Source organism: Agelaius phoeniceus, chromosome 15 (genome assembly GCF_051311805.1).
Source record: "Agelaius phoeniceus isolate bAgePho1 chromosome 15, bAgePho1.hap1, whole genome shotgun sequence".
NCBI classification, from domain to species: domain Eukaryota; kingdom Metazoa; phylum Chordata; class Aves; order Passeriformes; family Icteridae; genus Agelaius; species Agelaius phoeniceus.
The window spans coordinates 17,210,839-17,234,319 of record NC_135279.1 but is presented as its reverse complement, the minus strand read 5'-3'; the positions used below and the strand labels follow the sequence as shown (position 1 = coordinate 17,234,319).

Here is a 23,481-nt window from a genome sequence, read left to right as displayed (position 1 = left end):
ATCTCAGGTACCCTACCCCTGTGCTTTTCCATGTACCTGGAGGTGACATTCCCAGCTTCAGCTGTGTGTGTACACACCCGAGCCGCAGCACCACACAATCACACAGACCATTTAAAGCAGAGCAAATGAGAAAGTTACCTCTTTCTGTTGCTCTTGGGGCTAAATGACAAGAACAATAGAGTGAGATTTCCCCAGGTGGGCTTTTTAATATCCAAAATGTTGTTTTATTTCCAGTCTCCAAAATGCTTGTACAGATGAGCCCATGTCTGGCATCCATCCATGGATGGGTTTGGCCTGGCCTGCTCGTGCTGCTGGTCTGCTAACACAAATCTCTTGCTGGTTTGTTTTACAAACAAAACAGGTTCTTGCACCAAAACAATGTCAGAGAGCCAGATTCTAACTGAGATGCAGCTGTGCAAACCATGAGGGAGGCATTTGTGACTGAGCCCTGTGGGATTCCTCTGCACCTTGGGAGCACAGGCAGAGGGACAAACAGCCAGCACAACCTCACATCTCCCTCTGCAAAGTTGCTTTGATGTCCCTGTCAGAGGAAAGTCCTTACACAAAAATACCTAATAACAAGCAGGTTTAAAAGGAGACAAATTCCTCCCTCTTGCTTTGCAATTTCCTGGTTCTGCAAACTGCTTTCAGCCCCCCCAGCCCCTCTCCCATCCTGGCCGATGCGTAAGCGCGCTCTGGATTATCACAGCATAGGAAATCCACCCCAGGCATTTCCTGCTCCTTGTATCCTGCTTGATAAAGGAAATGGTCTAAGAAAGTTTGGTCTGAGCAGAAGGAGAGAGCAGACCAGAAGAACAATCAGATGTGTTGAGGGCTGGCTGTGCCCCTCCTTTGCTGCATGGAGAAGTTCAGGATGGGGCCATTGCCTTTGTTTTGCAGAGCCTGATCTACACAGAGCACCAGGGCCACAGGAAGCTGGGCAGCTTGCACAGATGCCCTTGAACCAGTTTAAACTGGTGTGAACAAATGCCTTTTTCCGGATTCAGCTGCCCCAGTGGAGGAAATTATCACACCAGCTGCCTTCTGCTGCTGCCTGCCAGCGGTGCCTTCCCGCTGGGAGCATCCCTTATCCACTCTGCTGAAAATGAGCTGGCGTGCTCAGCAAACAGGGACACGATGGATTTCGAAGCAAACCTTGCTCATTGTGTCTCAGAGAGGTGGGAGCAGCTCCCTGCCAGGGCTGCAGGAGCAGGAGTGGGGACAGAAGGACACTGACATGGTGCAGGATGGCCGGGGACAGCTGTCACCTCACTGCTACAGGTGGATCTGTCACATCCCATAAAAAACTCTGCCCAGTGATGAGAATTCACTCTCTTGCTTGCCCAGGTCTGAAAGCAGATTAAACTGCCATAATGGCAACACAGAGCCAGCCTACACTGTGCTGGTAGCAGGGGCACTCTGGGGACTTGCTTTGGAGAGAGAGAAAATTGCCTCAGAGGGTGTGGGCTAGGACAATCCCATGGTTAGTTGCCAACGTCCCCATATGGTGGCTTGTAAACCTCCCTGGGGGACCATGAGCAAGACATGCAGGGCTACTGGAATTAGAATCCCAGATCACACCAGTGTGGTGCAGAACCACAGAATGGTTTGGGCTGGAAGGACCTTAAAGCTCATCTTGTTCCACCCCCTGCCATGGCAGGGACACCTTCCACTATCCCAGATTGCTTCAAACCCTGTCCAACCTGGCCTTGGACAGGGCTTGGAGAGATCTTTCAGAGATCCAGGGGCAGCCACAGCTTGGCTCTAATACAGAAATGCAGGTGCAGAAGGAACATCCCTGTGTGGAAGGTAGAGTACTTGGTGGTGCAGGAGATATCACAAAGTTTATTCTCAAAGCCCAGGTATTTAAAAATGCCTCCTGTTCCATGAACAGAGAGCTTTCTCTTTCCTTTCACTGCCAGCCTGGTTCCAGCCCACACCAAGGGCTGCCTTGTCCTCTGCCTGCTGGTGTCACTCACTGCCAGCAGTGCTGGGGCTCCCAGCCCTGCAGCTCCAGTGGCACTGTCCTGGCTCTGAAGGCACAGCTCCACCCTGCACTGCTGAGCAGCATCACGGGCAGTGTGCCTGTGCTCCAGGAGTGGGGCAGGGTGAGGCCACACTGTCCTGGCTGGCTGCTGTACAGACCTGCAGACACAGGCTCAATAGTCCAGAAATCAGGGCTGGAGGAGGAGGCTCTTAATCCTGAAGGGAATGGATGCTTTGTATGCATATCTGAAAGTACAGGAAAAACAAGGTGTTAATGACACTGGCAAAGGCTTGATCATACAGCCACAGAATCACAGAACATCCGGAGTGAGAAGGGACCCTTAAGGATCATCGAGCCCCACTCCTGCACAGATGCCCCAACAATCCCACCCTGTGCCTGAGAGCATTGTCTAAATGCTTCTTGAACTCAGGTTTGTTTGCTGGGGAGCTTGTTCCACTGCTCAACCACTCTCTGGGTGAAAAACCTTTTCCTGGTATCCAACCTGAACCTCCCCTGACATAGCTCCAGCCATTCCCTCAGGTCCTGTCCAGGTCTCCCTCAGCACTGGAGCCCTGTGCTGCCCCTCAGGAGGACATTGAAAACCACAATGAGCTCTGCTCTCAGTCTCCTCCAGCTGAAGTGGAGGAATGCCCAAGTGCCCTCAGCTGCTCCTCACAAGGCTTCCCATCCAGACCCTTCCCCATCCTTGTGGCTTCCTTTGGACACTCTCTAATGGTTCAATGCCTTTTTTATACTGTGGTGCCCAAAACTGCCCGCAGGACTGGAGTGAGGCTGCCCCAGTGCAGAGCAGAACAGGACAATCCCCTCCTGGCCCAGCTGGTGATGCTGGGCCTGGTGTCCCCCAGGACACAGTTGGTCTTTTCAACAGAAGTGATTCTGCAACCCATCATACTATGGGAACAGCTTCTCCAGCTGGACGGGAAAGAACTGAGGAGGAAAAGCAGCGCCTTCCCTTCACACAAAGAACTCCTTTGTGCCGTGGTCCTGTGGGAGCCCTCCTCTGGCAGTACAGCCCCAGTTTCACAGGGCCACCTGCCCAGGCAGTGCCCCAGCCCCTGGTGCCCTGCTGGCCCTGGTACCTTGCAGCTCCTGCTGCCATGCCTGCAGTCTGTCCCGGGCCTGCCTGTTCCCCATGGCTGCCGACTGCCGGTAGTGCCTCAGCGCCTCCGCCAGGTCCCGCTGCACTCCCAGGCCCTGCTCGTAGCAAACGCCCACGTGGAACCTGCTCTGGGCATCCTGGCACAGCAATCACACAGCAAAGGAAACAGAGACTCTTTAGCACCTTCTTCAGAGTTTACTGCTCTATCTTTGGTCACCTTGCTAAGTTTACTGCTCCATCCCTTAGGCTCTGTCTTCAGTAGTTTAGTCCCCAGGAGAGAAGCATAATGTCTGGCTCTGCTCCTTCCTATCCCTTTCCAATTAAATTCACTGATTTCCCTTCAACACCCAGGGCTGTGGCAGAGTAACAAAGGAGCAGCTGGCTCTGCAGAGCATCCCAGTTGTCTCAGAGGTCAGAGCTGAGGTGTCTTGGGCCGCTGTGACTGCGCCACATCCTGATCCCACCCAAACTCCGAGCACGCCCTGAGACTGCCCTAAGAGAGTTCAAGCCCAAGTCTTGTAAAAACATCACAAATGGCACAGAGGTACTTGCTGCCAAGGGTTGGGAAATTCCCCTTTAACACAAGAGTGCAGCACTCTTCTGCTCAGCCTCACCTCATTCTATTCCAGAAGAAATCTCAGGCAACAGAAATGAAGTAAATGAAGCAAATATGCACTAGAGAAAAAGCACCTGAACCACTCAGACATATGTAACTGCTGGGAACAAACTGGAAAGCAAAGGTTGGCACTGCAGTGAAGCCAAATCCAAACCCATGACATGTTTATGTGTCAGCTGTGCATTTTATCCTTGAGATCCAATGGGAGGCAAAGGGTCTCAGAGAGCAGGAAAGCAGGATGACACTCCTGAAGACATTAAAAAGACTGCACGGACTTGTGGTCACACAGACCTTTCCAGCAACAAAGCCAGCAGCACAGCCTGAAGAGTGTGACTGCCAGAAACATGAGCTAAACAAGGCTTTGGAAAAAAAAAAAGGAAGAAAAAGAAAAAAAACCCAAGTAAGTAGCAAGTTTTAATAAAGCCACTAGAAAAGAACATATTGCAAGTGTTGCTGTCTAGGATGTAGCTGGTAGAGGCAAGTGAAAAACTCAGTGAGTGGGTGCTTTGCAAAATGTTGCAAGTCTCAGCTTATGACAGCAATAAACTCCTTTAGAGATGAGATAAACACGCTGAAGAATTGGCACTTCAGCTGTGACTAGAGACAGGGTTCAATCAGGAGAGCTGCACCACCATCTCTCACAGGATGAACACCTCAGAGCCAAGCCTGCAGTGAGGGGAGAGCCCCAAATTAGCATGGCAGGAGTGACTGACACCCCTGGAAATCTGCAAGTCAGGCCCAGTTCTCCAACAGAACTCTTTATTAGGGTTTTATAGTCTGTGGCTGCATGTAGGAAATCAGGGAGGATAAAAAGTGGGAAACAAAGTAGAACACAGTTCTTGTGTTGGAAAAACACTTGTCAGAGTTCCCAGCTCAGCTCTAGCAGAGAGAACAAGCAGAGAAACGCTGAATCTGTGACTTTTTGTGCTGTTTTCCTTTTTCTGGAGTTGTACTAAACTATGCTGTCCTTGCTTCATCCATGCCAAGAGTTCTTTCAGCCAACTAAACATCAATTCCAACTGCAGGGTAATGGGAAGTGAACCTGTCCATGGAGCCCTTCTCCAAGGAAAATGGGGACATCCCATCCCAGGGAACCCACCATCCATCAACCTGCCCTCAAGGTGAGCCCCTGAAGCATCCACAGCATCTGCTGAGCAGCAGAGATGGGGAAGGATGCTCAGGGTCTGAAACTCTGGCCAAAACATGCCAGGGGTGCAGCTGAGGACCTGCAGTTACCAGACAGATTTTGTGTTGTTAAGGCATTACCAATAAATGCCAATCATCTCTTTAATGGGATAACTCAATGTGATACTGTTCAGCATAAAACCTCTGACTCCAGGCTGGAAAAAAGGAGCCAAGGATGAAGCTTAGGAGAGATCTTCAGCAGATTTAGAACTAAATACTGTGTACTGTGATGTCTGAGCTGCTGTGGCAAGTCAGGCCTTGTCCCAGCAGACTGAGAGTGTCTCCATGCTGGAAAGAGGGTGAAAACCCAAGTGACAAAGTTTACAATGATGTAAAAATGACCATTCAAAATGGTCAAACTTACTATAAAGAATTAATTAAAGATCTCACACACCTAAGGAATGGGCAACAAAATCATGAAGGAAACAGTACTGCCAAATGCAAAGTAGTGCTGATAGGAAGAAATTTGGGTATCACACTGTGATAGTTCCCTGAGACCATCTCATCAGTGCTCAGTGCCAGGCAAAGGGCAAGCAGGGCTAGGAATTATTGGAAGGGAATGCAGAACAAAGCAGAGGAGCTCATTATGTGAGATCCATGGCATACCTCCATCCTGAGTCCACTTTTAGTCCAAGCATCTTAAAATGGTCAAAGGAGAATTAGAAAAATAGACAGAAGACTGACAAGCAAAGTAGAACAGCTTAACTACATGGAGGCACAAACTAAACCAGCACTGCAGCCTGCAAAAGAAATGACTCAGAGAGGACACACTAAAGGGCACCACAACCACAACTATTAGCCAGCAGAAGAGGCAATAGCTGTTCATTATTTTCCATTGCACAAAAGCTGTGGGAACTGCAGTTAAAATGAACAAGTTCTTCAGGAAAAAATAACCCCTGGCCATTACAATGCAGCTGAAAACAAGGGGACAATGGCAAGAAACAGAACTGTGGGATGCAGAAACCTGGCTGCAAGACATGGGATCCATAATTCTGCTCCTCTAAATGCTGGTGGGGGTTAGGAGAGTGCTGTCCCCACACTGTGGCACTGCCCTTCAAGAAAGAGAAGCCTGGGCCACTTGGGGAAAGTGCATGCAATAAGATTCTTGGGGATCTAACATGAGCTGTGAAGAGAAACAGCAAAAATGGGGGAAGGCTGAATGGAGATTCAAGTGTTTCAGTATGTTAAAGGTGCCTGAATTTAAAAATAAATCCAGAAACAGTCTTTCCATCCTCTCTATAAAAGACAAGAAACAATGGGCCAATTTTGAAGAACAGATTTGAGATAAACACAATGAAGTTCTCCAAGTGATGCAGTAGTGAAAGATTTTGACTGAAGAGGGTGTAGATGCTCCATAATGGGAAAGCTCTACAATGCTGGAAGCTGGATACAGGCACTGGTGCTGTAGGAACTCCTCCAGCCCAACAGGGCTGTCTCTGTAGGGTCTGTGCCCAGGGCTGTCTCCTCTCCAAGAGGCACCAAGGCTCCACTCTGTCCCTTCACACTGGGCAGTAAAATCCTGACATTTGCTCCTGTTTCCAAGAAACCCTGAAATCCTCCACCTGCAGATCCCGAGCTGAGGACAATCCCTGGCAGAAGGAAGGATTACTTACCCCATTGTTTGCTGCCTGCAGCAGGTATTTCAAACCTCTCTTCTCCTGAGGCTTCAGCCCCCTCATGTAGAACACTCCAAGATAAGCCTGTGCCTGTAACAAAACCACATCGTCCAGATCAGCCTGGATTTTAATTACTCTGTTTTTTTAACTGATTTTTCAAGCTGCTGGGGTTACTGTGGCAGTGTGGTAAGGACCCTGCCTGTGCAGGGGCTCTTGGGAGAGCCAGGGCTGCCCTAAGAAAAATCAGCATGATTTGGTAAACACAAAGAATTCACATTTGAGAGCCAGAATATAATTTCAAACTCCCTGTGGGAGTCAGAGCTAGAGAACGGTTCCCACTCATGTCCTGTCCCCAAGATCCTGCAGATGCACCTCCTGGTCAGTGAGCTCCAGGAGGCCACAGGCACTGCCAGCCTGGCATTCCCAGGGCGAGATGGCACATGCCTAAATGCATCTCCTGGAGTGGGAAAGGAGGGCAGGAGACAGATCTGCACAGATGAGTCATCTCAGAAAGTCACAGATACAAAATGAGGATCTGTTCTTACTTCAAGCACTGGAAGTTCCTCCAGTACAGTGACCTGTACTCTTGGAATTGAGAGGAGATGAAAAGTGAGCTGTGTTTTCAAGAACAGGTGAGCTCTCCCAGCCAAAGGTTTAATGTAAGAGCCCCATTGACAACAGCCAACCAACACGTGGCACAGTGGCTGTGTCTGCAGGCAGGGCTGTCTCCCAGACACTGTCAGGAATATACACAAAGAATCAGAGAATGGTTTGGCTCAGAAGGGACCTTAAAGATCCTCTAGTTCTAACCCCCATGCTGTGAGCAGGGATAAAATCATTGGAAAGCTTTCCCTCCCAGTGCTGTCTCAGATGTGGCTCCAACCCTTCAGTCAGGGCTCTCTGACCTATGGACACCAACCTCTATGATGCCAGCCCCTGCTGCTTGCTCCAGGAGTGCCACAGCCTTGTGATGCCTGTCCCAGGGGCTGCCAGGGCCGTGCTGGAGCAGGTACCTGGCGTAGCGGTACTGGGCCATGGGGTGACGGCTGCTGGCTGCCTGGCAGTAATAAAAACCTGCCTGAGAGAGAGAGAGAGAAAGCCAGCTGATGCATGCCCTGAACATGACATGGCTCCCTTCAAGCTTCACCTCTCTGGTAGACCCATCACAAGCTGCATCCCTCCCACAGCAGAACATCAGCTGGGTCAGGTGGGACAGTGAGTACCCCCGAGCCCTGGAACCACCCTGCCCGAGCTGAAGGGGGTGGCACTGGGCCAACCATGACTCAAACCAAGCTGCCTGTGCAGCTCTTCCCAGCTCCAGCAGCTGCTGGCCAGCTTGCACTAGGTGGCAGGCTGGAGTTACAGGAGCCAAAGCAGAGATCTGAGAAGCCCTGGGATGTGCAGTGGTGTCTTAAATACAGCGACATGACAGGTTTCTCCTTGGAACCCCGCTGGGTGCTGGTAGCACAGCCTGTGCACCTGGAGAACCCTCAGAAGCTGTGGGAAAGGGATCTCAGAGCACCTCTCTGAGGGGATTGGTGACACTGAAAGCAGCTCTGCAAAGCTGCAATTTTTATATTTCCAGCATTTTCTACTGAGTCTTCAGAGCCTGGGCCCTCCCAGGCTCCCCAGGGAAAGGGCACAGCCCTGAGGCTGCCAGAGCTCCAGGAGCCTTTGGACAGCACTCCCAGGGATGCACAGGGTGGGATTGTTGGGGTGTCTGTGCAGGGCCAGGAGCTGGATCAGTGATCCCTGGGGGTTCTCTCCAGCTCAGGACATTCCATGACTTTCCCAGCCATGTAAAAGGAAGAAAGCTCCAAGCACCCGGCACAGATCCCTCTCCTGATGTGTGCTCCCACCCCCACCCCCAGGCAGGCCCTGGATACCTTCTCCAAGTCCTTTTCTGTGCCCCTGCCGTGCTCGTAGCACAGCCCCACGTTGAACTGGGCTTTGCTGTAGCCCCGATCTGCTGCCAGCTTGAAGCAGGTGAAGGCCACCCGGCAGTGCCCCGCCCTCATGCTCTCAGTCCCTGAAGAAAACAGAGTCCAAACCATGGAAAACAGGGAAAAGCACACAGCCACAACCCAGCCTCCAATGCAGCAACCTCCCCCACAGCCACTGGGCCTTCCTTGGCTCACACCAAGTGCTCTGGGCCACTTCCAGCTGGCTCACCAACCCTCCTTCCACAGTTTCAATAAGAAAAATGGCAACACTGCATTTTAGGGATTTTTCTGGGCTCGTGGCAGAGAGGGATCACAGGCTAACACAACGTATGGCTCACACAGAAACAACTTGCTTTTCAGTGCTGCAACTAGTGGTGTATATAGGGCAGGGACTTTTCTTAGCTCATTGCATCTTCCTTCTGCTTTTCTTAGAGTTGCAATCCTGCAATTGCTTTTTCAGCTTGCCAGGAAAACCGTGAGCTCAGACAATAAAAGAAGGATACAAGGATATGACATCTTGTGTTGCAAAAAAGACAGAGATGGCTTAATTTCCAGCTACAGATGTCAGGACAACAGTGCAGGCTTCAAGCAAGCCTGGATTGAAATATGCTGAGATAAATCAGGTGGCACGATGGGACAAAGGGCAATAAATCTCTCCAAGCACAGTTAAAATTGCTGAAAGGAGGCTTCAGTTTGGGTATTTGCCATCCCTGCCTTCTCACAAGACCTGCAACCATTTGGAGGTCCTCCAAAATGAGAAACCTGTGGTTTAAGGGCAAAACAAAACCAACTCCACATTACCAAGGATATTCAATGCAATGGAAATATCAATTCGGAAAATCTGCTGCAATTGGAAAGCGGCTTCCTCTAAATGCCCTCGCTGAGCTGGGTCACCCTGAGGAGTCAGAGAAAAAAGCTATTAAAGAGAGCTAAATCATATCAACCCTAGAGGAGATGCTGGCTTGGAAACCAAGCAGTGAGACCTGTTTGTATGGTAGTTCAGTCATCAGGAGGGTGAGGTCATGTGTACACAGAAAACCCTCCCTGTCCTACACAGCCACCTCGCTGGGGAAGCTGCACGGACACTGCTCCCCTGCCCCTGGCCAGGGAGCTTGGTGCAGCCTCTCAGGCACCAGCAGACTTTCAGAATTCAGCAAATACCTCATCCTACTCAGCAGTCTGCAGCTCCTCTGGAGGGGCAGCGCAGGGACAGCTCTGAGCTCTGCTCTGGGACAGGGACAGCACCCAGGAACAGCTGGGGCTGGGCCGGGGCAGGGCCAGGCTGGATTTTGGGAGAAGCTTCTCCCCCCACAGGGTGCTGGGCACTGCCCAGGCTCTCCAGGGAATGGGCACAGCCCCGAGGCTGCCAGAGCTCCAGGAACCTTTGGACAGCACTGCCAGGGATTGTTGGGGTGTCTGGGCAGGGCTGGGACTGATGATCCTCGTGGATCCCTTCCAAATCAGGATATTCCACGATTCTAAGATAACTCCCCCCTCCAAAAATAACATTAGCCCTTGTTCCCTCTGCCACATTGTGTCCAGAGCAGAGTCCCAGCCAAAACACCCTCACACCTTCCCTTTACCCAGCTCCAGCTGAGCTGCCCCCTCAGCTGCACTGAGCACTGCCCAGTGCTGCTGAAACCCTGCAGGGCACAGCAAATCCTTTTCTCCTAGGCAATGAACAGCCTGGGACATGGGAGGAAGCTCAGCCCAGCTCCACACCCCTGTGACATCGAGTGGCAGCAGAGCTCAGTGCACACAGGGAATCTGGAAAATGCCCCTTGGCTCAGGGCTACTCCCAAGGGGCCAAGACAGGTCCAAGGGCCCTGAGCTGCTCCATGACCCAGCTGCAGGCTCTTCCTCCAGCCCTGCACAAGGGGCACCTCCCAGCATGGAGAGATCCATGCTCACCCCCTCAGGAGATCAAACAAATTCCTGCTTGGAGCCTTTTGCAGGAACTCACTCTGCTAAAAGCTGAATTTACCTCACTCTGCTCACAATGTCCTTGAGCGATTGCTCAGCCGAGTGATTATCTTAAAAAAGGAATTATTTGCATCTAAGATGTGAATTGCAAAAAATTGGCAGGTTTAATCACAACAAGAACAATAATATAATTTATGGCCTTGTGACTCTCGAGCTGATGCACTCTCTTCAAGCCCCAAGTGCTTCCCTCTTTACCAGACAAGAGCCAGCCCTGATTTGCAGCATTTGGAGTGACACCACCTTCCCCAGTCATGGGTTGTCTGGTAAACACCAAAATAGCAACAGCATGTAATCACCTAGTGAAAGATTGCATCAAAATGCATATACACAGCAACACACTGGTGCTGCTGAATTTATTTTTTTGTTTGGTTGCTTGGTTTGGTGTTTCTCACCATTTTCTTTCAGTGTTTCCCTGCCAGCAGCCCTGTTACAGATACATCAAAGGATGGAGATGGCAGGCTGTAAATCCTGGAATTTTCTGGCTATAGCAGAGGTGAGTATATGCCATCTCCCTTTTTTTCCCAGTCTTGTGTGTGAGTGTTGCTCAGGCTGTGCTCAGGGTAGATCTGGGATGTGTTCCTGCAAGGAAGGTGCAGACACAGGGGGTCGAAAATGAGACCTTACCTTTGCACTATGGAGAACTGGCCCCACCCTGGAGCTCACAGGGATTTGGAACTCCCCTGCATTAAAAAAAAAAATCCAACAAAAAAGCAAAGTTTAGCAGTGCTGCATCTCTGCCTTTTCTCATCCTCTCTATTCCATAACTCTTTCCTAAAGGTCTGATCTCCCATTCAGTCAGGGACATCAGGAACAGAAGGAATCCCAACCAATCTGACCTTTGGAGCAAAAGCAAGCTCTGGAATCCAGCCCTGTGGCTGCAGCTCCTCCAGAAAGGCCCCTGGTTTTGATCTGAAGACACCAAAAGCAGAGAATCTTCTGCTTTTCCTAAATGTTCCAGTAACTTGTAATCACTGCTTTAAACCCCTGTGCTTCATTTCAAATTAAAGTACTCCTACTATTGGTTTCTGCTTCCAGGCACTGGCTCTTCTAGGTTTTTTCTTCTTTACTAAAAAGCCAATTTCTCCTTTTGAAAGTCCTGACACGACTAATCAGCCCCTCTTGATTCCTGTCTGTGATTCTAAAAAGACTGCACCATTCACATCTTTCAACTGCAGCACTTTTCTGCCAGCCTTGGTTAATTTTTTGACTTTTTGCTACTATTCCTGAACTTCCAACGGGGTTACTGAGGTGCAGCCCCTCTCAGCAGTGTCACAGGAGGGGTGACATTGCCTCCTCCTGCCCAGTTTGCCTGGATCAGAACTGCTGCAGCTCCCAGCTCACCCAGGCTTGGCATCACACCCAAGTCTCAGCTGAGGTGCTGCCTCCCCATGTCCTTCTCCAGGTCATTTCCCTGCAGGGGACAGCCCTGCTCCTGTGCCAGGGGGTGATCAGCCCTCTCAGGCACCCTGGGACAGCCACGAGCTCAGCACTTTGTCCCCAGCTCCAATGAGAATGATCTGACAGAGCATCTCCAGCCCGAGCTAAGGCACCTTGCTGGGTGCAGGACTGTGCTGGCAGTGGTCACAGTGGCATCACTCCTGCCAAGAGAACAATGACCTCCACAAAGAGGACACAGCCTGAGGCCAAGGATTTTTAACCTGGGTCACCACAAGCAGCTGGATCCCACAGGACATTGAACTCCAGGTGCTGGAGCCTGGACCACTTTGAGCCAGAGCTGTGCCCTCCCTGTGCCTCCCTCTCAAGCTGTGTGAGAGCCAATACAAGTGAAACAAAATGTCCTTTTAGAGCCTGATTCCCAGACTCCTGGGGCTGTTTGGCTCCAGGAGCAGCAGCAATGAGGTGTGCAGCAGGCAGGAGTGCTCCTTGCAGTGCCTGTGCTGTACAGCATGCAGGGAGCCATGGCCTGTGTGCCAGCTGCAGCCTCATTATTCCCAGACAAACAATTCCCCCCTGGCTGTATTCAAATGTGTGTTATCTGAACAGGCCCCACTCACCCAACAAGCAACATCACTGTGGCAAACATGACTTCTACGCAGCATTCCACCTAAAGTAGTATAATCTGTGAATTTATTAGTTGTGCTTTCTGTTTCTTTGCAGAGCAGGCATCAAATTATCTGATATTTCTCACTGTAAGGCTCTATCGTGTATCTCCCTTGTGATGTAATTTGGGTTTTTGCCACACAAACAACTGCAAATCCCATGGAAAAAAAATGGTCTGTATTAAGAATTCTCCCACTTGTTTAAACAGCATTAGTACATCCACACTTTAAAGAAACTGTACATTTTGCATGGGTGTCTACTCCTAAATCAGACACTCCTCGTTTAATGTGAAAATGTTGTAATTTGGACAAACCACTGAACCATGGAAAATAAACAGCCACTAATTCTGAATTCTGTCAGCCTGCAGAAGCACCTTGTGCCCCTCTACCATGGGAAACCCCTCCTCACTCAAATCTCCACAGATCAGGGTTACCAATTCCACAGAACATCTGGAAAAAAGCACAGGGACCAACCTATCCTGACACTCAGCCCCAGTCCTAAAGGATCAGAGAGTCCCAGGATGGTTTGGGCTGGAAGGGAACTTAAAACTCAGCCAGTGCCACCCCTGCCACGGCAGGAACACCTCCCACCATCCCAGACTGCTCCAAACCCTGTCCAACCTGGCTCTGGACACTTCCAGAGACCCAGGGGCAGCCACAGCTGCTCTGGGGGAGCTGAATTCCCTCAGAATCACCTTTGAGGCTGGGCAAGCTAAATTATTCTTCAGGTTATGTTTAAAAGATGGGAATATCACAGCTGGAATTTTCTGTGCAACTTTATTTGTACTTCTTCAAACCCATGCTATGATGCAACATGACTGCACATTCTTTTTTCCATGCAGTCTTGTAGCTTTCAGTGTTCTGGATGCCCAATGCTCACATCTTCAGCAGTTCATAAATATTTTTATCTCTCTTCACTGTTCATCCTGGACTAATCAAGTGTTGCTCACAGCTAGCTCCAAATGAGGAATTAATAATCTTCTCCTAGACAGCCTAGATTGCTCATCCCAAAACATCCAGGAGAACGAAGTCACAACAAGAGCTGGCCAAAATCCAGCATTTCTGCCTCATGGAAAATTTCACTGTTTCCAATTGGTTTCATTGTGCTTTGAAATGAAAACACACTTTTCCAATGTCTGTAATCTCAGAATTGAAATAACGAATTTTACAGTTCTGCCAGGGGTAAAATACAACTCCCCAGGGCATCATTCAGCTGCTGTAACACTGAGACTGGCTGTAATCACCTGCTTGCTCACTCTGTGCCTTTAACTCCCAGCAAAAAGCCTCTGAGTGAGGCAGAAATTGCATAGAAAAACATAAGATGTGAACACAGAGCCGAGGACTTGCTGGTAGCAATATCTAGAATGCTACTTAAAGCAAGTTTTAAGTTAATTTTCTGAAGTTTTCTTTTTAAACAAAGGAATAGATTTTGTTCCTATTGTGCTGCAATAAAATTGGAGTGGCTCTTGTGGAAAGCTGAGATGTTGGGACCCATCCCACAGATTTCTGCCACAACAACAGCAGATTGTCACTGCACAGGGCCACCAGCACCAGCAAGTGTGGAAATGAACTGAAACACCCAGAGAAAGGCGAAGGACATGGAATTCTCTCCAGAAGATCCCTTGCCATTGCTGGCAGCAGCCAGGGTACATTCTGCTGCACTCTGAGCTCTGCTCTCTCATGGCAAGGCTTTGCTACCAGATTCCCCTGCATCATCTGCCAGGCGTCTGTCCTTCCCCTCCTTCTGCTCTCCCCAGCTTCCTGCTGCATCCTCATTTTGCCAGCCTCACCCTTTTTCAGTAGCTAAACACCAGGGAAAAAAATCCTGTACCTCAGGCAGGTTTTTCTGTAGAAAGCAAAATGTAGTGAAAGAAAGGCATCATCAAGCTTCACTTTCCATGGAAAGATTCCCAGGACTTCTCACATGACAAAACCCTGCATTTTTTCAGGCTCTTCAGTGCAGATTACCAAATCTCTTCCCTCTGACTTTTCTCCATAAATTCCCACAAAATGGAGGCACAACAAAATGTGGAATGTAACCCGAGGACTTATGTACGGAGCAAAATCAAATTATTCCTGACATATATTATCTCTGACAAGTGACAGTTGGAGATGCTTGGGCAGAAAGGGTGAGGAGCAGGGATTATAAAGTCACGCTCTCCCTGGCAGAACTTTCCAGCAATCAGCTGTTCTGTGATCTGAGCAGGAGGCTTGGCTGGACCAATTAAGTCTCATTTCAATGTGTAATTTTACCTAATCACTTCTTGGAACCCACTTGTATTTCTGGCCCGTAGCAGCGAGTTCCACAATTTACCTGGGCACTGGCCAAACACAAAATGCCTTTTGCTTTTTTCCAAACTTGCCACCTGACCCTTCTGTGCTGCCTTTTAATATCAGCATTACGAAAAAGCCTGTCCCTATTCACTTTCTCTCAACACTTTTGGTTTCACAGAGCACCAGCACATTCTCTGCCACTTCTTTTTTATAAGCTGAAGAGTCAGTCTGTGTTTGGATGTAATTGTCTGTCATCTTTTCTCTGCAGTTTTGTCCCTGTTTTTCAGGCACTGTCTTTTCCTTAAGTGCTCAAGACATGGCTGCATCCCAGACTCACATGAACCCACAGCACTGCCTTGTCCTCAGCTCCTTCCTTCACCATAATTAACATTTAATTGGCCTCACTGCTGCCGAGCACTGACTTAACCTTATCAAAAGCACATCCACAGTGACTTTAAATGTTCCCTCTGCAAGACAATTATTAATTTGACACTCCTCACTCTGTGTGTGTATTTACAGCCACACTCCCCTGTGCACACTTGTTTAACCCACCTGGGGATTACCCTGGCTTTGGTTCTGTGCAACCTTTGCCTGTGACTTTCAGATTTGCCTGTCCTGAAGAATTTTGTACCATTTGCTGCTTCTGCTGCCTCGTTCATCGCCTCTTTTTTCCAAATCACTGCTGACTGTGCTGAGCAGAACTGGTTTAACAAAGGACAGGGGAATCCTACAGTAATGGCTCTCCACTGTGAAAACTTTCTTGTGCTTTAAGGCGTTACCAGCCCAAGTGTAACCCCTCCATATTCCCTCATACCAGCTTTAATTCTTTAGATAGCTTTGGTTTAGGTCCTGTCTGGATGATTTTCAGAAAGCTAAAAGCTGGATTATCTTGCTCCACATGCCTGTTGACTTCTCCAAAGAAGTCTTAATAGATTTACAACTCTCAAGTCTCTGCAAGGGAGCAAGCTGGCCTGAGAAATGGCTTCCTAAATCCTTCCAAGACCTTTGATACAGCCCACTCATCCCAGCATCTGACACCTCTATCCTGTAACAGAGTTTCTATCAAATTAGAATCACCTTTTTTGCAGTTTTGTGCCTTAAACTAACAGCCACCCACCCCTTTTTAAAAGCCAAGCTGTGCAATCTGTGAGTGCTCATTCCCCTGGCCACGGAGCAGGTTTGAGCATGGGATTACAGATTGTCCTCGGAGGCTCAGTCATCTCCCAGCTTCTGAAGAACATCTGAACAAAGACCACGTGGCCTTAGTGACTTGTCACTGTTCAATTCATCAGTTTGCCCAAAAGCTCTTCCTGTTGACTCTCAGTAGGAGCTGTTTGTCAGACACACAGGCACTCCAGGACGTTCAGCTGTGCCAACTGCAGGCACTGCTGTCTCCACTTCTTCCCACCACTCCTCCCAGAGGTCCATGTCCAGTCACTTGCCAGTGCTGGAGTGCTTCTTAATATGCTCCAGGCTAAAGCAGATGGGTTAAACAGTCTAATTGGCAGTTTAGGTAAATTAACCTGGCTGTTTTCCTGGAGTTAATTAGGAGACACGGAAACAAAATGCTCCATTTGCCAACTGATGGGAATGGTAACCTCTGGCAGGAGAAGGTTTGATAAGCAGTGATGGGCAGTAGCTGAAATCAGCACCGAAGGAAGCCAAAATTTTGAAAGCAAGCAGAAAATGGGAAACAGCTCCAACCTTTTCTGCAGCACCTTCATTATTTAAATTCTTCCCTGTGAGGGTGCTGAGGCTCTGGCACAGAGAAGCTGTGGCTGCCCCTGGATCCATGGAAGTGTCCAAGGCCAGGCTGGACAGGGCTTGGAACAGCCTGGGATAATGAAAGGTGTCTCTGCCCATGGCAGGGAACAAGAAGAGCTTTCAGGTCCCTTTTAACCCAAACCAGTCTGTGATCCTGTGATTTAGCCAACATCTGTGGTTGGTTTCCTGATGTGCCTCTTCTACACCACTACTGAATGTTGTCCCCTTGCCACCTGTTCCAGCAGGCTTCCTGCTTCCAACAGCCTTCCTGAGGCCATTATCAATGTTTCTATATCTAGAGAGCTGTAGGCCTCATCTGATCTTCCTTGGTGTGACTTTAAATTCCCTATGTAGGACACGCTTTCCTGGGCGAGACTTCAATTTTGTTGGAGTCTATCTTTCTATTTTTATAAAACTCATTTTAATAATGTCTTTGATACCTCCTTCCACTGTCTTATCTATGGCATAAGAGCTCAGAAATGCAACCTCATCTTGCAGGAAGAGAATAATTCCTCCAGTTTCACACCATGTACGCCACTCTCCCAGATCAATGGCGCAGCATCCTCCTGAATCCTTCTGGCTGCAAACATCTGTCCACAGTAAAAGAACAGGACTGGATGCTGCAATCAGTCTGCTAAGGCAGAGCACTGTTGGGAAAGCTGTTGTCACCTGCAGTTACAGCACAGCCTTGTCTCTGCCTTCAGGAGGTTTTTTCTTCCTGTCTCTGGACTCTGATTCATCTCTCTAAAATTTGCCTTTCCACTCTCACCTGCCTCCTGTAATGTCGATAAATGACTACACACTCCTTGGCTCCGAGCTTGCCTTGGAGGAGCTCCCAGGTCCCTCTGCCAAGAGTATCCTGTCCCGCAGCACATGGCACATACCTGCTTCTGCCCAGGGCTGCCTCTCTCCTTGCCCCGAGGGGATGCCTGAGGATGAATTCTCTGCTACAGCCTCTGGACTTGCTTTCTGCAGGATCTGGGAGCCCAGCTGCTCGCCAGGACCGCTGGTTGAGGCTTCAGTCACCCCTGTAACACAGAGCACAGTGTCTGCTCCAGGTGACAACACCGGGCTGTGCATGTACTCAGTGTCCTCTGACCACACAGAGTAGCAGGAGGAAAGTTCGTGCAGCAGAATCCAGAACGGAAAACAAAGGTAAGGGCACATAGAGTGGGATTACACCAAACCATTAAAAGAATCAGAGATTCTCCTGATACTCTCCCCAGGGCCCGAGAGCGGCCCTCAGCCTCTCCCAGCCTCACTGAGCACAGCCCGAGGCAGGAATCCCAGCCCGAGGCAGGAATCCCATCCGGCCGCCCCCCGCCGCCCTCCCGGGCCCAGCCGCTGACCTGCGGGCTGGGAGGGCAGCGAGGAGCGCCAGGGAGGCCTTCGCTCTGTCCGGGCGTCCTGCAGCGAGCGGAGCCCCGCGATCTGCCGGAGCAGCTGCAGCAGCAGCGCGCCCACAGCTCCCTGCGGAGAGCGGACACGGTCAGGGAACTGCCCCGCTGCTTCTCCCGCTCCCGCCCGGCCCCTTCCTCCCGGCTCTGCTCGGGATCCCCCGAGGTGTCCCCGCGCTGCTCCTCACCCAGGTGACGGCCTCCCGCACGGAGTAGCGGGGCACCAGGCCGGGCAGCGGCTGCGGCCGTCCTCCTCGCTCCGGGCCATCCTGACACGCGGGCGCCCTGCAACAACCGCACACACACGGGCGCCGTGAGGCCGCGCCGCGCCGCCGGCCCCGGGGCGGGGGACCCCCGAGCCGCACTCACCGCTCGGGGCTGCGGCCGCGGCCGCCGCCCAGCCCCGGGGCACAGGCGGGGCGGGCGGGGGTGGGCGCGCAGCGGCCCCGGCCCAGCAGCAGCAGCAGCCGCCACATCCCGCCCGCCCCGCCGGAACGCGCGGGCCACAGAGACGGGCGGGCGGCCGGGCAGGGCGGGCCGGGGCTGCGGGCACGGCGGGCACGCAGGGGACAGAGGGAACACGGGCGGCTACGGGGAGGGCGGGCGGAGCAGCAGCATCGCCGCGGAGAGGGGATACAGCGGCACGGGCAGCACGGAGCGAGGACAGAGCGGCGGCAGCACCATAGAGCGCGGGTAGAGCGGCCCCGGCGCCATGGAGCGCGCACAGAGCGCCGCCCGGCCGGGAGGCCGCTGAGGGCGCGGGGGCTGCCGCTCCGCAAAATGGGGAATGTGTAAAACATTTCTGAAGAAAATGTGTTCACCGGGGTTTGATCTCTGTGTGCTTTGCAGCCTAATCAGCAAGAAGGGTGATTGTGTCAGTGAAAGAGCAGCTCGCGAGCGCTAAGTGATGTCCAGGTGTTCCAAAGACCGATTACTTGGTAGGGTCACCTTGCAAATGACGCTGACATTTCAAGAGTCAGACATAGTTAACAATTTGTCCAGAGTGTAACACCGAATGAGAAGGGGGTTATGGAACAGGGTGCTGCCTTTTTGTTGCAGAATGCGGAATAAATTAAAATTAAGGAAGGATGTTCTTTGGTGCTTGATCTTTGTACGCTTTCAAGCCGTATAAACAAGCAAGGAGATTTAATCCCTGGAACAAATAGCACCTAACAAGCTCTAAGTGATGTCCAAGTGTTAGAAGGACAAATTACTTGGAGTTGCCTTGCTAAGGTTTAGGGCTGGACACATTTCAATGACCCCAGGGAGGTTGAGGAAGCTTGTAAAGAAGGATGTACCACTGATGGTGGACACAAGGCAGAATTTATAGACACAAGGACATTTGGCAGAACTCACAAGATAAGGAAGATTGTGATAAAGCCAACTCAGCTGCTGGGCTGAAGTCAGCTCCGATTGGGTAGAAGGTAATTCCAGCAGGGGCAGGTCACAACCACTGACCCATGGCCCAAGAAACAACTGACCCAAAAGAGGAGAAGGACTGAGCCTGGGACTAATTAGCATGAGAAGCGAGAGACTCATTAACCAACAGAAGATAGAATACTAATTAGTAGGAGAACTAGGTGACATGTAGCCAGTGAACACTGATGCCTTTGTTTGCTAAAATGTAAACTAAATAAATCAAATGCCTCGGCTCCGTGTGGATCAGCCTCTTGCACAGAGGACAGAACCTGTTTTAGGCTATCAGGGGAGTCCCTGGGGATCTGCTGTTGTGTGGGGTGGGGGTAACTCCTTCCAGGAGAGCATGGATAGGGACACACCCCAGGCTTGTCATACCCAGGTTGTTCCTGCAGCTTTGGGGTGTGTGTGAGTGCTCCCTGAGCCCTGGGGGTGACAAAATATAGGAACCACCTCAATAGTGGGGAGTGCTGAAGTGTACTATAAACTGGATTGTTTTAACCCCAGGGAGAGGGGGAGAGAAGGGGTAGGGAGCCACCAACCAGGTAAGGGGGGGAAGTCTCAGGGGACAAATGACACCTGGATGGCCCAATGTCCCCAGGGCTGAGAGGCAGCTTTTGAACTTCACCAATCAATCACACAACGCCCTTGCTGGCACACCGAGATTGAGGGACAGCTCTCAGCAGGAGGCAGGGGAGGAGAAGGGAAGGGAGAGGGTATTGGCACACCTGGGAAAGAACCGGGATAAAGGAGACAGGCTATTACATCACACCACAACACTGGATAAAGTGACTTTTCCTTACCCAGAGCTGTACCCAACAGAGACCATACCGTGCCAGCTTGAGAAAAAAACAGCTTCATGTCCTCCTCACTCTGGGTTTCCACCAGGAGTAAGAATATTGCCCTGCTCATTCCAGCTAAACACTTTCATTTATTTATTTGTTCCATAGGCACAGAAATTCTTGGTCATTCCAGCTTGGTCCCTCTTTCTGGAATGTGATGTTTTCTGTGCTGGTAATTCCTGTTATGAGCTCAGAATTCTTGTTCAGTATTAGCTGTGGTTTATGCTTGAATGGCTGCAGGTTTAATTCCAACTATGGAAGATCCCTAATTGCTCTCCTTCATCAACCTAAACACTTGCTCTAAATTACCAAATTTCTCTTGGTGTTCCACAGCCTTTTTTTTTTTTTTGGTAGTGTCATATGGGACACAAATCCTTTATCCTTTTCACCCCAGATTTGGCTTAATAGTGTAATTACAAAGTCATTTAGTTGCCTGTTTCACTAAATGTGTCTGTAATTGTCTCATGTTAGTAGACTGGTGTTTGCTAAGCTACTACAGTTTGTTTGGGGATGAAAATTACATGCAAAATAGAAATATCAGCATCTCCACTCTATAATCTTGCCTTAATTTTCTTGCTCATCAGGTTGATACCACTAATTAATGCTCCAAAAACTGAACCTGCATTTGTTGGTATTGGTTCATCCACAATCTTCTCAGCTGATCACTGAATTTTTAATGCTTTGGTCCTGGTTTCCTTTCAAGTTCCCAGCCAGGTGGTGAGGGATACTCTGATTTTCTGTGCCTGGCAAGGCATGAGCAGAGCTGCTCTGTTTGGACTCCTGTTGTGGGGATTCCACAGGAGCTGCAGTGTTCATGGTGCAGTTGTGGGTTGGTGTCTGACCCTGGAGAAGGAAAATCACCAGCTGAAGGTCAGGGGATGAAGGTGAGGGGATGCTGAGGGATGAGGAAGCAGCTCTGCAGGGAAGGAGCAAGGAGGAGCCAAGGAGGCCAGTGGGATCCTGGGGTGCTTTTCCAGCAGGTCAGGCAGGGATCCTTCCCCTGTGCCCAGCCCTGGGGACACCTCTGGGGTGATCCTGCCCCTGTGCCCAGCCCTGGGGACACCTCTGGCTGCTGTGTCCAGCTCTGGATCCTCAGCACAGCAGGGACAGGAGCTCCTGGAGCTGAGCAAGGGCCTGGAGCATCTCAGTGCCCAGGAAAGGCTGAGGGAGCTGGGGCTGCTCAGCTGGAGAGGAGCCCCAGGGAGAGAGAGGGGCCTCAGCCCTGGCTGTCCCTGGGTGTCATTGGGTGTCCTTGTGTGTCCCTGGGTGTCCCTGTGTGTCTGCCCCTGTGTCCCCAGTCTGTCCCAGTCTGTCCCTGTGTCCCCAGTCTGTCCCTGTGTCCCCAGTCTGTCCCAGTCTGTCCCTGTGTCCCAGTCTATCCCAGTCTATCCCAGTCTGTCCCAGTCTGTCCCTGTGTCCCCAGTCTGTCCCTGTGTGCAGGGCTCAGGGCAGCCCCAGGCTCTGCTCCAGGCCCAGCCATGGCCCCAGAGCCACGGGCAGGGCCTGAGCCCAGGAGCTGCCCCTGCCCAGGAGGCAGAGCTGCTGCCCTGGGCAGTGCCAGCCCTGAGCAGAGGGTGCAGAGGCTGTGCAGTGTCCCTGCCTGGGGCCATGGCAGAGCTGTGAGCACACCCTGCTGTGCCCTGAGCTCTGGGATGGCCCTGCTGGAGCAGGGAGGTGACACCAGGTGAGCCCTGGGGTCCCTCAGCCTGACCCACTCTGGATTCTGGAGGGACCTGTGCAGAGCCAGGCAAGGCTGAGCTGGCAAAGCTCAGAGCTGGGGCTGCTCTGCAGGAACGTGGCTGAAGGAGGAAATGCTGAAGAGAGAGTGGCCCAGGCTGAGGCAGGAGAATGTTCAGGCTCTTCCACCTGAGGTTCTGCTGCTGGGGTTGCCCAGCTCAGCCAGTCTGTGTCCTTGAAGGCAGAGTGGAAAGGACATTGAGGAGCAGGAGGTGACCAGCCCTGAGGAGCTGCTGCAGGTGCAGTGTCTTACTGCAGCTTTTCTGCCTGCTGGTGCTGGGATTTTGTTCTGTGCACCCAGGGGCGGTGGGGGACGTGGCCAATGTCATTGCAGGGCCCCTTGGCAAGGTCACAGCAATCAGGAGAGATTCTGCTGACTGAGAAAGGGCAAGCAGCAAACACTCAGTGAAGAATTCTTCCCTGGGAGGGGAGTGAGGCCCTGGAGAAGCTGTGGCTGCCCCTGAACCCTGGCTGGCAGTGTCCCAGGCCAGGTTGGACATTGGGCTTGGAGCAGCCGGGGACAGTGGAAGGTATCCCTGCCCAAGGCAGGGTGGCACTGGGTGATCTTTAAGATCCCTTCCAAAACAAACCATTCTAGGATTTTATAAGAAGGGTAAGAAGGAGGATTGGACAATTGTAAAACATTTGATTTAACCTGACTCTTGAGAAGGTGATGGGGAGCTTTCTTCTGGAAACTGTTTCAAGCAAGATGGTGATGGGGAACAGACAGGATGGATTTAAGGACAATGATGGCAAAGGAACCTGATTGCCTCAGTGATGGGATTGGCTCAGAGCATAAGGGGAGAGCAATGGGTGTTGTTTACTGGACTCTACCACAAAGGTGTCATTTTACCAGCCTAGTTGTAAGGTGTGGATGGGTAAAGGTGCTATAAATTGGATTGAAAGCAGCCTGGATTGCTGGGCTCAGCTGCTGGTCAGCAGAGGGTTAGCAGCACACAGAGTGTACCAGAAGGGGCTGAGAAAACTCTGCTTGTTATCATGATAATTTTAGGAAAATAAATACTTTGCTCCTGAGGGAAATAAATACTGTGCTCCTTAAGAAATATATTTATTTTGGTTGGAAGAGGGAACCAGGCTGGTTGTGGAAAGCAGGCTAAAAATAGACATGGAAGTTCTAGAAGGTTATACACATTGTGAGTTCTTTTAAAAACCTTTGCAGTTGAAATCACTCTTTCAGTCACTGGTTTGAACAGTCACTAATCCCCATTCCCCCTCAAAGTGCAGAAAAAAATGAATGTATTTCCAAGGTTTTGATTATTTTTTTGAGGCACATTTGGCACCACATTTGGAACTTTATTCTCTGGAGTTAGTTCCTCTTGTCTTATAGTGGCCTCCTGCTAACTTAAGGTTTCATCTGCATTTTTATTTTTCTGCATCTTGAGCGAAGTAACTTAGTGGACCATGTAAGCTTTGATAGATAATAGTTGTTATTTTAAACTAAACCCAGAAATTTATGACCAAAAATCTCGCCATCCCCCTTTGACCAAATATACTTCAAACAGTGTAATTACAGGGGATAT

At 50.6% G+C, this 23,481-nt stretch overlaps 1 protein-coding gene across 1 annotated transcript; it reads right to left on the bottom strand.

The window, feature by feature from the left end:
* Nucleotides 1-181: 181 nt before the first annotated feature.
* On the bottom strand, nt 182-18,436 carry DELE1 (DAP3 binding cell death enhancer 1). The gene is made up of 11 exons (XM_054643153.2): nt 18,315-18,436; nt 18,134-18,230; nt 17,898-18,018; nt 17,433-17,576; nt 11,075-11,130; nt 9,269-9,362; nt 8,411-8,553; nt 7,444-7,602; nt 6,522-6,614; nt 3,088-3,244; nt 182-2,232 (listed from the first exon to the last, which is right to left on the bottom strand). The coding sequence occupies exons 1-11, from the start codon at nt 18,419-18,421 to the stop codon at nt 1,976-1,978; spliced, it is 1,428 nt and encodes a 475-aa protein (XP_054499128.2). The 5' UTR covers nt 18,422-18,436; the 3' UTR covers nt 182-1,975.
* Between the last annotated feature and the right edge of the window lie 5,045 nt (nt 18,437-23,481).